General features: G+C 40.2%; 1 protein-coding gene across 2 annotated transcripts in view; it reads right to left on the reverse strand.

Annotated features, from left to right (window-relative positions):
• The window catches only part of LOC120455872 (inactive dipeptidyl peptidase 10), an 85,643-nt gene that overhangs the window by 65,661 nt on the left and 4,938 nt on the right, over positions 1-15,044 (reverse strand). The window contains exon 1 of one of the 2 annotated variants that reach the window (XM_039642350.1): positions 780-812. The exons of the other annotated variant lie outside the window; for it this stretch is intronic. Within the exon in view, the coding sequence (XP_039498284.1) occupies positions 780-809 (30 nt within the window). The 5' untranslated portion in view covers positions 810-812. Of the gene's footprint in view, positions 1-779; positions 813-15,044 lie in introns of those variants that run through there. 2 annotated transcript variants of the gene reach the window in all.

Raw genomic sequence — 15,044 nt, forward strand, 5'->3', positions numbered from 1 at the left:
CCCACTAAAGCCGTTCCAACTAGTTGAAGTATTCGAGAGGTGAAGTGTGAACAGAGCAAAAAATAGAGGAAAACGGAAAGGAAACGGAAGCCAAGCCAAATATTTGTCTAGCTAAAATGCAAGAGGCAATGACAGTTTTGCGCATCAGTTTGGTTTGCCTTCATTCTTTTCATGTCATACATAAAATATGAAAATACCCTTGTAGATTTTTGCAAAAGCCAAAGTAATCTTTTAAATAAACGATTTTTAAAAAGATTCTACTCTAACTTTCTTTGTATTTATAACTTTTTAGAACGTTTAATTAGTAGTTGAAAAGTCACTAACTCGATTTACGTTGCTATTTTTATAATTCTAAAAATGTATGATCAATTTTTGATTTATTATAAAATTAGGGCGAATTTCGATGTATAATAATCTTTGATTTAATTAGCTTTGACTAGAATTTTTACCTTTTGCGTGCAAATAAACTGGCAAAAATACTTTAAAGTCAGGTGAAATCCGCGAATCAAAGAATGAGTAATATAACAAATATCTTTCTGCAAGGGTATTCGTATATCTGAGTTCTCTAATTTTTGGTAGTTGGCTTATATTAATATTTTTTTGTTTTTTTTGTTTTGGTAGTGAACATCACGCACTTTGCTACTTAGTGAGGGGAAATAGTCAATGTTTTTGTATGTGGTTTCTCTGTTTGTTCGGATGAGGGGCAGTAGTAGGTGGTAGGAGTAGATGGTAGATGGTTGGTGATTCACTGGTGATTCCCAATTCGTGCTACTACTCACCCCAATCCTGCCGAGCAGCAGGGCGTCCATTTCGCCGCCGTTTTGGGCCACCGGAACTGTGGTTATCACCGATATGGTCGGCTCCTGCTGTCCACTCAAATCGACCGACATGGTTTCAATATATATATATATATATAAAGGTATATATCCCGATCGGTTTAATCCAGTCACAGTATTATCGGGCGACGGTTATGGTTATATGCGGTTGTTATTATTTTACGACTATTATTATTATTGTTATTATACACGGGGTGTGCTCAGTCGGATAACAGAAGCTGCAGCAAAATTCCACAAATGAAGCAAACTTTTAATTGATTTACTAATTGCCACTGACAGCTCAGTGGAGAAAAAGTGAAAGTGAATCAGAGCCCTAGTGGAATACTCGACTATTAATTGGCATTGGCGCGTGCCGATGGCCACCATAAGTTGGCCAAATCCGCAAAAGTTGCCCATAACAATTACGGAAAACTGACTTGGCCGCAAAAAATATGTTTTGACGTCCAACTTTTGTGCGTGGCAGCGAAAGTGGAAAAATTCCAGCAGACCAAAGTTGGTGGACAAAGTTACTACAGAGGAAATAAGTATCCCTTTCATTGGTCTAAACGTTTAGTTTATGCTCAAGTTTTAGTTTCTTAGTCAATAACCTTTTTAGAAAAATACAATTTTCCCCATACAATCTATTTATCGATGGCATTTTAAAATGTAGATAGATATTTCCCACTCCAGGCCAAACACACTTCATCAAACAAGGTGGAGATTTCTGGGAATCCAATAAAGTAATATCAAGAGAAATATGAAATACACTCCTTTGATCTGCAGTTGCGTAACCCAAGGCTTTTGGCCAACAATTTTCAAATTAAACTGCGTAAAATCACATTAGGATCTCGAATGGATATTTACCCGCAAATCGTGTTCACAAGAAATTGCTCGGCCGCGAGGGGATTTTTAGGTTTACAGGGTAGCAGTGCAGAGAGTGCTGACAAATAACAATTCCAATGAGCCGCAATTCTAATTAAACATGACGAGCGATTCTCGAGGGACGGAGGCGAGTCAGCGAAGAGCAGCGAGGAGCAGCGACCCGGCACGTCTGTCAATAAAACCGGAGAAGACATATGACAACTGGCACAGCGCCGTTCAAGAAAATAGTAGCGATTGCATGAATAAGAAAGTGTACATATGAAATCATATAGTAAAAGCCAGAAGCATTCATTTCTGAGAGAAAGTGGAATTTTCGGAATGTCCAATTAGTTTCACAATCTTTCAACTGCTGCTCCAAAAGACATTATTGCATTGAAAGCATTTGTATGAGTGTGTATTTTGCACAGCATTCACCCATATACCCACCCATATAGCCGAAGGCGGCTGCTGCTGACACGTTGAAAATTCCATTTTCAAAGCTGAAACGTCTGTTTGTCCCCAATGATTATGCCCACCTTTTCCACCTGCGCCACGCGTCGTATGCGCAATTTGTAAACGCTGAAAATTTGTATTAACGGCATTACACACGCTTTACGAGCAGCCAGGGAGATGGAATAAAAGCCAGAACGAGGCGACAGCTAGCAGTTAAGCCACACGGCAACAAAAATCAAGTATTTTGCACTAAAAACAATCACATCCACAGCACACACTTCACATCAAGCCGAGTTACACTCTAAACACCTAAAAACCTACTTTAAATGGCTTAAGAACTGTAAAAATTCCATATATTAAAACTGCAACTGTCAGATAGAATTTCCCAACTATGTTTAGTACCATTGGTAAGCGACATTTTCGCCCAGTGCACCTAAGGTGACAACTAAACGGCTATGAAATTGTATTTGTTTTTTTACATTTACTTGGCGCCGGAAAGGAAAATGTGTCACCTCAACTTGAACAGGCCATCAAAAACAGCGGCAGCATTTTCAGCAAGAAAGCGAGAAAATAAACCAAACCGGGGCAGAACTTTTTTGTTTTGCCGCAAAACTTTTCAATGGTTTTCTCAATGGAAAAACGATTGAGTACATGAAAAAGATAAATGCCGGAAAGGTGTAAACTTTGGCCACGAAATGAATCGCGGTGTGGAAAGTTATGAAGTGGCCAGCACACTTCATCGAAAAGCAATTCGAGTTGTCAATGGGAATGATAGCGGTCAAGTGGCGGCGCAAAATCGTGAAAATTCCCACGGACCACGCCCACAAAAGTAGATGACCGTAGACGATGGCAGTGACAGTGAATGAGAATGAGAATGAAAATGAAAATGAAAATTCGCCACCCACACACACTTGCTAATTTGGCTTTAATTTGCATTTTAATACGCAATATTCATAATGGGTGCAAGTCAAACAACGAGGCGCATGCGTGATATGCGAGAAAACAAGAAAAAGTAAAAGGGGGAAGCACTCGTCGTATCATCAGCATTAATATGCAAATCAAAAAATGGGCCCAGCAACGCACTGCATACGTAATTATGCAACCGGAACGCGGAAAAACGGAAACAAGGACTCAGATTCAGATACAGATTCACACATTCACATTCACACACAGATTCACATTCGCATTTGGATTTGGACTCCGGCGAGGATTCAGGCAACTTAACCAGACGCAGTCAACGGATCTCACAAGCGCACAGTGGGCCATAAAATGGCTTACTTTTAACTAAGTATATTCAAAATAAACTATTACAAAATATCTTACATCTTAACAACAAAAATTATCAAAATATATTTATCATAACACGGTGGGAATGCTCTTTAAGCTTTCAATGTAAAAAAAGTTTCATTTATTTAATGTCTAAAATCTTTTGTGATCAGAATTGGTGATTTTATTCAAAAGCGCAACAAAAGCACGTGTTTCACTGCCACGCCCATTGCTGCAGCCTCTGCCACGCCCCTTTACTGGGCAAGAGGCCAGTCCTCGTGCATTCCAAGCTCTTCTCCACGGGACAGCCAACAGGGTAGCAGTGAATGGGCGGGCATGCGCGGCTAATTGAATCAGCACAGGTGTTTCTCCACTTATGCCGCCTCTTATTTGATTTCCCTTCGAATTGCCTTGCAGGATATTAGGATATTATATTATTTTAAGATGAGTATAGAAACTGTAATTTGAATAGTGATTGAAAAACGAGATTGGCAAAGAACTAATGGAATTTTAAGCCCCATTTCATTACAATAGGTAGTAATCCCGCCGTGCCCCCCTTAGTTCACCCCTTGAAAACGCTCAGCCAGATGAGGGGGATTGCGGTGCCGGCGGCAACCAAATGGTTTTGGCCAGTCCAAGGGAAAGTGGAGTGGTAAATTATGCATGAGCGCCTCAGTGCTCCGCAAGTGCAAAAATGCAAAAGCGAACCCCTCTAAACGCCGGCCATGTGCAATTGAGAGAACGCTTTCAACTGTCAAGTTTCCCATGGCAAAATGCAAATAATTGACAGGGACTCTCGGCAGTAGCCAAGCCCCAAGCCCGAAAAACCCAAACCCCAAACCCCAAAATCCAAACCCAAAACCCCAAACGCCGTAGTCCAAATCCAAGATGCAAAATCCGGCAGCCGGATGCGGATACGGATTCGAATTCAGATTAGCATTTGGTGACTTTCTTGTGTATATTTACTTATTTTCTTGCCTCGTTCAAGCGCCATTAGCAGTGGCCACCAGCTCCTGGCCACTTCTTAATTTGGCAATATTTTTTTTCTTTTTTTTTTTTTTTTTGTTGCCCTACGGCTTTGTCTCCCTTGAAATAAAAATAAAAACAAGAAAGAACGCTATAGTCGAGTTTCCCGACTATTAGATACCCGTTACTCAGCATTTAAATTTAAAAAGTTTTTTGGCAAATCGACAGAAATTTACAAGACCAATACAAAAATGAAAAAATATCAAAACATTTTTCAAAAGTGTGGGCGTAGCAGCTTTTGGCGATTTGTGGGCGTTAGAGTGGGCGTGGCAAAAAGTTTTTTGGCAAATCGATAGAAATTTACAAGACCAATACAAAAATGAAAAAATATCAAAACATTTTTCAAAAGTGTGGGCGTGGCAGTTTTGGGCGGTTTGTGGGCGTTAGAGGGGGCGTGGCAAAAAGTGTTTTGGCAAATCGATAGAAATTTACAAGACCAATACAAAAATGAAAAGATATCAAAACATTTTTCAAAAGTGTGGGCGTAGCAGCTTTTGGCGCTTTGTGGGCGTTAGAGTGGGCGTGGCAAAAAGTTTTTTGGCAAATCGATAGAAATTTACAAGACCAATTCAAAAATGAAAAGATATCAAAACATTTTTCAAAAGTGTGGGCGTGGCAGTTTTGGGCGGTTTGTGGGCGTTAGAGTGGGCGTGGCAACATGAATCGACAAACTTGCGCTGCGTCTATGTCTCTGGAGTCTGTATGCTTAATCCTAACTTTCTAGCTTTTGTAGTTCCTGAGATCACAGCGTTCATACGGACGGACAGACAGACGGACAGACGGACAGACGGACAGACGGACAGACGGACATGGTCATATCGACTCGGCTATTGGTCCTGATCAAGAATATATATACTTTATATGGTCGGAAACCCTTCCTTCTGCCTGTTACATACTTTTCAACGAATCTAGTATACCCTTTTACTCTACGAGTAACGGGTATAATAAAATGAAAGAAAAGAAAATAAAGAAATGGCCGCAACATAATTTCCGCTTTGCCTGCTTTGACCAACTTATTTTCTTCTTCTATATATTTTTTTTTTTTATGTATTTTGGCTTAATTTTCCTGCGCTTTTCTTCTAATTTTCATTTGAACTTTTCGACGACGGGCCAGAAGAAAAATGTTCGGCACGCTTCGTTAGTTGCCACTCCCTCCAGCTTTTCTATTCTCTGCTCGCTCGCAGGGCGCGAAATTTCCACTTTGTTGCTCTTAATTAAATTGCATTGAGAAGCTGGTGGGGATTCACTACACGGTCCACGGTCCATGGTCCTCGTTCCTAGGTCTCTTGGCAGGAAGCACTTAAAGTGCCAAAGTTGGCGACACTGCGCCTCCCATTCAATTGCTGCGGCTTCTGCCCGCCAATCGCTCATAATTACAAGTCCTTTCAGCCCCCTTCTGAATAAAGCACAACGCATCGATTGAAATTAAGCTGGGGAAATGTAAGCTGAGGAGGAAAGTGGAGGTGCCACATGTCCCTGTAGCCAGTGAGCCGAATCTAAAACACAGCGTTTAATGGAAATTCTGGCAAATATTCTACCAACAGTGGATCAGAGAAGTCTGCTATCTCAGCAGTTACTTTAAAAAAATAATAAATTATCATTTTATAATTGTAGTTAGAAATGGTACATATACTGAAAATTAAAAACATATTTTTACACATACAATGTAAGTGAGTTATCATCTGTCACATGCTTGGCATTGTGAAATGAAACCTTTCTCGTTCAGTATTTTTTTTTTTAAACCCTTATGCTAGATGTAAATTGAGTTTGGCTCCGGTGGTTGGGATCGTTTGACATGTTTAGCCACATATTTGCAGCTCGGATGTCACGGATGCCGCAATTGGGCGCTTAATTGTGCGGAAGGTCGGTCGGCGGCGGGGCGGGTCAATTTGCTGCGAAAGTTAATTAAAATGCGCTTTTAAGTTATTCAGATTCATTTATTTATTTGCACTCGGCCGACTGACTGACGCCATATGAGAAATGCATTTTTAATGTGACATTCTGCACGAGCGGAGGGTTTTGAGTTTGGTTTTTTGGTTTGGGTAGACTCTGCAGTGTGCAGTGTGCAGCATTAATTGCTGTGGGATGACCTTCGACACACGACCTACAAGCGACCTTCGTCTGCCTTCCTTGGCCGCATCTCTCCTCCTGCTGGAAACTTATCCCTCATCCCAGTTTGTCCTTGCCCTTCACCCCTGTTTTCCTCCCCCCTTCCCAGCGCCCACTTCATGTCCTTGGCTCGATTCCCTGGCCACCTGCAGCAGCTGCGGGCCATTTGGGATTTCTACGAGAGCTGCTGCAGCAGCTCCAAACGGCTAGAAAAGCAAAAAAAAAAAAACACACACAAAGAAAAACAAAAAGAGTAAAGAACATGGAGAGCCATAAAAAACAGCTTCACTTGCTGCTTCGGTTTGTGCAAGGATGGCGGGGCAAGGATTGGCCAGGATTTCCAAGGACAACCCGTCGGCATTGACGGATTGTTCCAACAATTTGGGCAAATTTGCCCAGTCAAACAGAACAGAAAGTGCAAGTTTTTTTTCTTTTTTTTTGGTATTTTGATCAAATTTAGACAACACCCAAACGTCTGGCGCTGCCAGAGTTGCCCTACACTTGGAGAATTACTTGGCAACTTAGCTAAGTTTGATTTATATTAGTTAATAAGCAGCACTCATGAACAAGTGAAAATTATGTCATTAACATTTTTGTTTTAATATAATAATTTTTAAACATATGCAATGGCAATTTTCTTGTATTTATATATTTATTATTTACAATTTCATCACGTTTTTCAAGTGCAGAAAAGACTAAAACACTTTTTTCATAATAAAATTTAAATTCTTATAATTGTTTTAAATCAAAGTACAGAGTACTGGAAATTTTTGACAGTGTAGCCCTAGTGGTAAGCAGCAGTGGCAATAGAAGTAGCACTCGCTGATTGCTTTCCATGGTCGACTCAAGTTAAGAGGACAGCAAAGCCGCAGGATATCTCAGTGGCTTGTTATTTTGAGAAGGCCCGAAACGGAAAACATGGAAACATGGAGAAGGAATCAAGAGATTGTGTAGATTTTGGCCCATTTGAATGAACTTGGCCAGCAAAACCATAATATATGTGTGTTTTCTTTGCAATATTTTCAAAAATGTATTCAATTGGATTTAAATGTGTTCTGTACCCATTTTCGTATGGTCCTTGCCATTTTCGTTTTCGGGCTTAGTCAGCTGAGAATTTCACATTCTTTGCCAACAAACAATGGCTTTCTTAATCAACTCTTAAGCCTCATCAACAAACATTACTGCCTTTGAAGGCTATGCACAAATTTGCCGTAGTAATTGTTGACCCATTTATGCTGGCAATGTCATTCGCTACTAATATTATCGAGAAAAAGATAAAGCGTGTATTTGGGTAGTTAAAATGTACTTCCGAAAATGAAAATTATTTTAATATTTAGTTACGCTATTTAATATCATTTAATTTGACCAATTTAATTATCTTGAACTCTTTCTTTAACTTATGTTTAATGCGCCCATTTAATTTGGATTTCCTTTCTTTTATATTTTATTTGCTGTGCACCATCGTCGTCATCGTCATCTTCATGTAGTCATCGCTCGATGTCGATGTCGAGCAAATCACTTAAGCGCACTTAATTATTTGCACAAGTTTCGTTTGGCTGCTGATGCCTTCATGTCCTTTTGGCCCCCTCAGCCCCCCTCCTGCACCCTCAGCCACCATTTTGGCCCACTTTTTGGGCCATGTTTCATGGCATCCCGGCCCTTTTGCGCCCTCGCATCCACTTGCGTTACATTTCAATCGACTCGACTCGACTCGAATCGCACAGCAGCGAATCGAACGATGGGGCGCACAACGGCGCGTATGAGTGATATGACACGTAATCAATAAATAACGGCTAACGCCCCATATCCCAAATGCGGATGGTGTGCCGGGGGGCGTGGCACGCATATAACTCGTGGAACTAGTTCCGCTGGGAAACTTGCCTTAATTGAATGGCGGGGCGGTGGGAAAACTCCGTGAGAATATTAAGAAGTTATGATTCAATCAGGAAGCATCGATGTGCTTGATTTGGGAATAAAAATAATCGCAGTTCAACTATAGTTATGCGAAAGGAGTTTAGCAAGATCTTATTAAAGATATACGAAACTAAAGCCATAAATTTTTAAAGAAACTTTGTTAATATAAAATACTAATGAGTATTTAATTCAGTTATGAAATACAATAATGAATGCTAATAATAATGGGTAATAAATGCAATAAAATGTTCTTAAAATATTCCGATATTCAAACTTCATAGCTTTAACTTCTTAAAGCGACTATAAATATCGGTATTTTGATCAGAACATTCGAAATATTGGTCCGAATGTGGAATGGCATACCTCGTTGAGCTCGTTATTAAATTTCCCATCGAACTGTGTTTTCAAAAAAAAAAAAATTTTGTTTTCACTTTTCTTTCAATTTTTGATGATGATTTTTTGCCCAAAATCGCTTTTTTGTTATTTTGCGACTATAAATATCAGTATTTTGATCAGAACTTTTGAAATATGGGTCCGAATATGGAATGGCATACCTCGTTGAGCTCGAAATTAAAATTCGTATCAAACTGTGTTTTCAAAAAAAAAATTATAACTTTTTCACTTTTCTTCCAATTTTTGATGATGATTTTTGCCGTAAATCGGTTTTCTGTTATTTTGCGACTATAAATCATGATAATTTTTTGCCGAACATCGCTTTTAGTTAACTTAAATCCTTTATGCTGGCTAATACATGAATATTTAATTGTTGTTGTGCAAGGTGCTGAATTTGAAAACTAGTTTCACAAGAACTTGGAGCATTTTTGAGGGAACGAATGCCTAATCAAGTTTGCTAACTTAATATGCAATCGCCAGCAAGGCCGCCTGTCTGCCATTAATAAAACCAGTTTGCCAACTCAATGAACCATGGCCAACACTCTGCATTTGGAGAACCCATCCATACCAAATCCCAACTAAACTCCAACCAACCCAGCCACCCACTTGCCCCACTATACCATGCATAATTACTTTTTCAAGCGTGTCTCGAGGGCTGTTTACTTTGCTAAATGCCTTGAAATTTTGAACAAGATTTCTGGCTTCATTTGTTTTCTCACGCCGCTGTTCTGGGCTTTGATTTTGTTATTTTTTTTCTTTTCGGTGGCGAATGCCAAAAACGGGGCCGCAGGGCGTATGATTAATATGCGTGAATCAAGTCAAATCGAATCGAATCAATCAAGAGGACAACAACAACAGTGAGGAAGAAGGCCAAGTAAATACGTATAAAAACACTTAATCTGCATGGCCTAATGACGAAATTTATTTCCCTTACTACAGCCACTCAAACATCAGGACTCCAAAAAGGACTCTCACTACCAAAAAAAAATGAACCAAGTAAGCACAATAAAAGCAAGGCTCTAAAGTGCCGACTTCCGGTCAGGGCTAATGCAGGAAATAAAAGGATGGCAAAGGGTGGCAGAGGGTGGGCAGAGGGTGGTGGAGACCCGCTGAACGACTGGGGCAACAATGTGACACATACTAAATTTTTATTACGCCCCCACACACAAACACACACAACTGTATGTATGTACCACATATGAAGTTGGGCTGTGAACTCAACGCACTTTCAGACACTAATGCAACGACATTTTTATTACGGCCCAAAAAAAAAAGGCAAAAGTCCATGGACCGGAGTCGGCAATCCGGAGGCCTTTTACGGCCGGGCATCTCCGGGCAATCGCTTCACTCCGGCGATGGTGTCAATTTTTATCATGTGCTCCGGCCGTGAACCTCGTCGAGAAGGAAGCCCCACGACCACATCCTGTGGCCCTAAAAGTCCGGATTTGGCATTGTTTTTGTGTGTTGCCCTTTCGCGGAAAAGGTCATAGACAATAATAATGTAGATTACAATTTCGATTATGGATTATCATCGAATCAATAATGGCATGTGCACGGATCAAAAAGGAATTATACTTAAGTTTAATATAGATCATAGTGGGGTTGAATAGGGATGATGGTTTAATTGGATCGTAATATTTCTATACACTGGAGATTAAAAGGGGTTAAATCATATCACATGGAATGGAATATATTCATTTAATTAGGGATGCAACTCAAATAACTGCAAAGTTATTTATGTTGGACCGCAACTTATTCACTGTATATATACATATGTATATATATTCAGTATTATTAAAATAGCTTAGGTTTATTTCAATTTAATTAAATTTGGGCAGACTTAAGCTAAAGACATTTGCAGGGCATTTTAAGTTCGGCTTGTTCATTTTCCTTCTTGTTTTCCATGTATTTTCTTTGCGGGCATTTTCGCAGCAGCTTTTTTTGCCCGTCCTGTTGTGTTTTTCAGCTTAGTCGGCGTTTATTTGATTTATGGCCAGGGCCGCTAAGATTTTTCGGGGGGTCAGAGTCGCCGTAATGATGTCCTGTCCCGTCGTCCTGCTGTCCTGCTGTCCTGTTATCCTGCCATCCTGCTGACCAGTGATGTGATGTCGCCTGTCCCCGAGGGTTTCGGTTTCGGTTTCGTTTTGGCTTTTACTTTGGTAGCGGTTACAGTTTGGCTTCGGTTTTGGTTTTGGTTTCAGTTTTGGTTTTGGTTTTGGTTGTGGTGTCCGTTTTCATAGCTGAATTCAGTGGCCCGGATTGTCAGTCAGCAGAGGGTTCCAGGTCCGGAGGCCCTAATTAAAATCGACACTAAAGCCGGCCGTTTAAGCCGGGGCCAATTTGCTGACAATGAAAAATGAGGTGGCGGCCCAGAAACATTTTACACGAATGGGTATACCTACACTTTACAAAAGAAATGAGCACAAAAGCTGGGTAAGAAGTAACTTTTAAAGTTCTGCCACATTCAGAAGAGATTAAAAACTATTTTAAATACATATACAAATTATTAATAATAGATGAAAAATGCAAGCGAATTTTGTGAATAAAAAAAGGGTAGTGAAAGATGCATGTATACATTTTTAATAGAAATACAAGGATATATTTAAAATGTCAGAAAAGAGGAATTACATTTAATTGATCTACAACTAAAATTACTAATTTAAAACACGTATTTTTTTAGGCGTGTATCTGGCGTCCTTTAAAAACTGATTGAAATTCTGGCCGAGTAAATAATGTTAATAATTGCAGCCGCAAAATTGGAACAGTCTTTGAATTTCAAATTTCATCTTCGTCTCAGGTCGCAGAGTATTTTTCGGGCTGTCTTTTGATTTTTTTCTACCCTATTTTTGCCAGCGCACCGATGAGTTTGAATTTAAATATTTTAATATTCATGAAAATTGTTGGCATTTTATGGGAGAGGCGGGCGGCGAGAAAAGTTTCTTCTAATTTGCGGCTTTTGCTAATGAAAATTAAATGGAATTGCTTAAAGAGACTGAATTAATGTTTGACTTTATCTTAACGAAGCTCGGCACACGTAATTAAGCAATTTTCATGTGCAGTCACAAAAGGGGGGAAACTTGAATCCAGAATCAGGAATCAAGACTCAGGAACCAGGAGTCCTGAAGCCTGAATGCGGAATCGTAGGTCCTGGGTAAAATGCATAAATCAGTTCGGTGGCTGACAGGCTGTCTGAATGCTGGAATTCCCACTTATCCACTCTTGATTTGCCTAGTTGCTCTGGGCAGCAAATCCTTTACATCTATCAGCTCCACCTGCGCGTATCCTGGCCAACATGGCCACATCCTCATCCTCATCCTGACATTCTCTCATCCTTTCATCCTCTCATTCGCCCATCCACTCCATGCGGACATGTGGAATCCCTTTTGGCCAATGCCCGCATAATTGTTTGTTATTTATGATATGTTGTATATGTTTAATAGATGCCAGAGCGCTGTCTTTGATGTCCGTAGCAGGTTCATTTCGGTCCCACATCCTGACACACTCCCGATGCCAGGACCTTCTAGCTGGCATTCATTTGTAGCAGCTCATTCGAATCAAATTAATAACAGGACACAGAAGTGGATGGTCGCCTGCCGTTGAAAGCTGCCATCGATGGAAATTTGTTGGCGGGGTTGGCATGAAAAGTTTCCACAAAACTTTCTATGTAACCATTTGCTTATCTCCCCAACAAGTTTTCTTATCTGCTCTAAAGCCGTTTATGTCCTTAGAAACTAATTTAATATAGAAAGTTTAATGTGTCACTTAAAGAAACCATCTTGATAGGGGAGGTTCTATGTAAATGATTTTTCGGCTTAACAATTAAGTATATTAACGATAGAAGTTTCCGTTCAACTATAAATTGAACCACTAAAATCATTGACGGATTTTAAATTTATTTTGAAAAAATCTGTGTTGATTCATGCGCAAGTTGTTTGACCTTATTGATTCTTGTTTGCTTTTGCTGACCGACATTGCAGCCATTTCATTCGCATTTTCTCGGCAATTATCGCCAATTCCTCTGCGAGTGCAATGTTAATCATACGCACCGTTGCCCGGCTGCAGTTGAAAGAGGAGCTATGCGGCAGCCTGCCAAGCCGGAGAAGCTTCAATTGGTCAATTGCTGTGAGCTAATTTAATTATCGGATCATTAAGGTGAAGGAACGGTGCCAGGGGAGAGTGAAAAGTGTGAGTGCGGGGTGGAAAATCAATGCAAGAGATTAACAATTACACGCAATTGCGGTCACAATGGGAATGAAAGTGGATGGAGAGGTGGAACAAGGGAGCGAATAAAGGACTGACTAACTGACAAACTGACTAACTGACAAGCGAACTAACTGACAAATTGACGGACTGACTGAATAACAGACTGACTGAATGACTTTCACACACAAAAGACGTTGGCCATAACGATTTAATGTTGCTCTGCACAATGGTCCCAACAATATTCGTAGATACAGCGAAAAAATACAAAATCTAATTTAATAATAATCAATATACATATATGAAATTATTGAGTTGACACTAAACATATTTTTGTTATTTGCAAGCTGCCATGAATAATAAAAAAAAACATTTCATCCATCTGCATAAAATATATTTAAAATATATATTAAAAAAATATATTGCGATAAATAAACAAAAACCTATTACGAATGATATAAAAATTTACATGCTGTATATGACAGTATAAATTAAACAAATGTTTAAACTAACCACACCTTTTTTCACCGTGTACTTTGACGAGTGGGTGTGTATGTTTCTTTCTGGCTGCGATTTATTTCAAGTGCGTTCAGCACTCGATTGCAGACGCTGGCGAAGTGAAAGCCTCAAGGACGAGATGCGAGACAAACCTGCTTTCTCCACCTTTTCTCCACCATTTCTCCACCATTTCTCCTGCTTTTGGACCTGTTCCCCGGCTTATGCTGCTTCTTGCCCGTTATCGATAGTCATTGTGTGGCATGCCCACACTTCCCAGACCCAAAGTTTTTTATTGATGGCGAATATTACGCCAACTAAGCAAATTAAATTGTTTACATTGACAAAGGCCAAAAGGAGAGGACCAGGACAAATGGTGTGGGTGTGCTGGGCAGTGGGCGGTGGTCTTTCGCCGAGGGCGTGGCAGATGGCGCACAGCTTCCCAAACAGGACAACAAGAAACAGACAATGGAACAGCCAGGCAAGCCAAGGTAGCCCAGACAACAATGGACAGCATTCAGTAGTAGTATTAGTAGTAGTAGTCTCCATACGCCCACCTAACACCCACTTTTAGCCACATTCGCCCCCTCTCCCCCTCCCACCATTGTGTGTGCAGTCTCTGGCCAACAAAATAGATGCACACTTTTCATACACCTCCGAAGGGTTGAGGACGAAGGACGAAGGACCAAGGACGCAGGACGAACGAAGGAATTCTCCTGGTGGCCACTCAGCAAGTTGGAATTATGCACAGTCGCCGTTGGCTAAGTGGGAATTTTAAGTGGGCCAGCATAAAAAGTTGGGTAAAGTTGAAAACTAAGCATCATTTTCACAACGCATATAACACATTTAAGCCAATTATATGGGCAAATGTGTAAGTTTGGGAAATTGGTATTTCCGATTTAATTGGAATTATAAGAGGTTACAAAAATATTTAATAATTTCTTCTATATACCCAAAAAAACGAACTCTTGCATCTTCTAAGTAAACTTTACTACTTTTTCCCCTTTAATAAATTTGGAAGTTTGGAAATTATTTGTAGCCTGTCTTCACTGTACCAGTCACTCAGACAACGGGCTGCAAATGCTTTATTGCCTGCCAAAAACACTGGGAAAGAAAGCAAAGTAAAATGAGGCCATGTCACCACAGGATAGGCTTCGTTTTAATCGAGTTGATTATAAGTGGAGTGACAAGTTTTAACAACATTAAAAACTATGTCCCAGGAGTCCGAGTGTAGTCCTGTTTGTATGTTGTGTGTGTGTGTAAAAATGTTTGTACAGGACAAGGAATACAGGATCCATGAACCGCACACACATTTGTGGTTGGCAGCGCTTTTGGGCCAGAAAAACCCCCCCTAAGTTTCACTATGGCCACGAACATTGATGGCCTCCGAATGCAAACAGGCCAACACAAAATTCAATAAGGATACTAGTCCCGAAATCCTGAACGCCAAAAAAAAAGGAAAGGAAAAGGGGGCGGCAGTGAAGTTCAGGTCGCTCGGACTGGCCAAAATGC

The sequence above is a fragment of the Drosophila santomea genome, chromosome X, assembly GCF_016746245.2.
Source record: "Drosophila santomea strain STO CAGO 1482 chromosome X, Prin_Dsan_1.1, whole genome shotgun sequence".
Taxonomy (NCBI): domain Eukaryota; kingdom Metazoa; phylum Arthropoda; class Insecta; order Diptera; family Drosophilidae; genus Drosophila; species Drosophila santomea.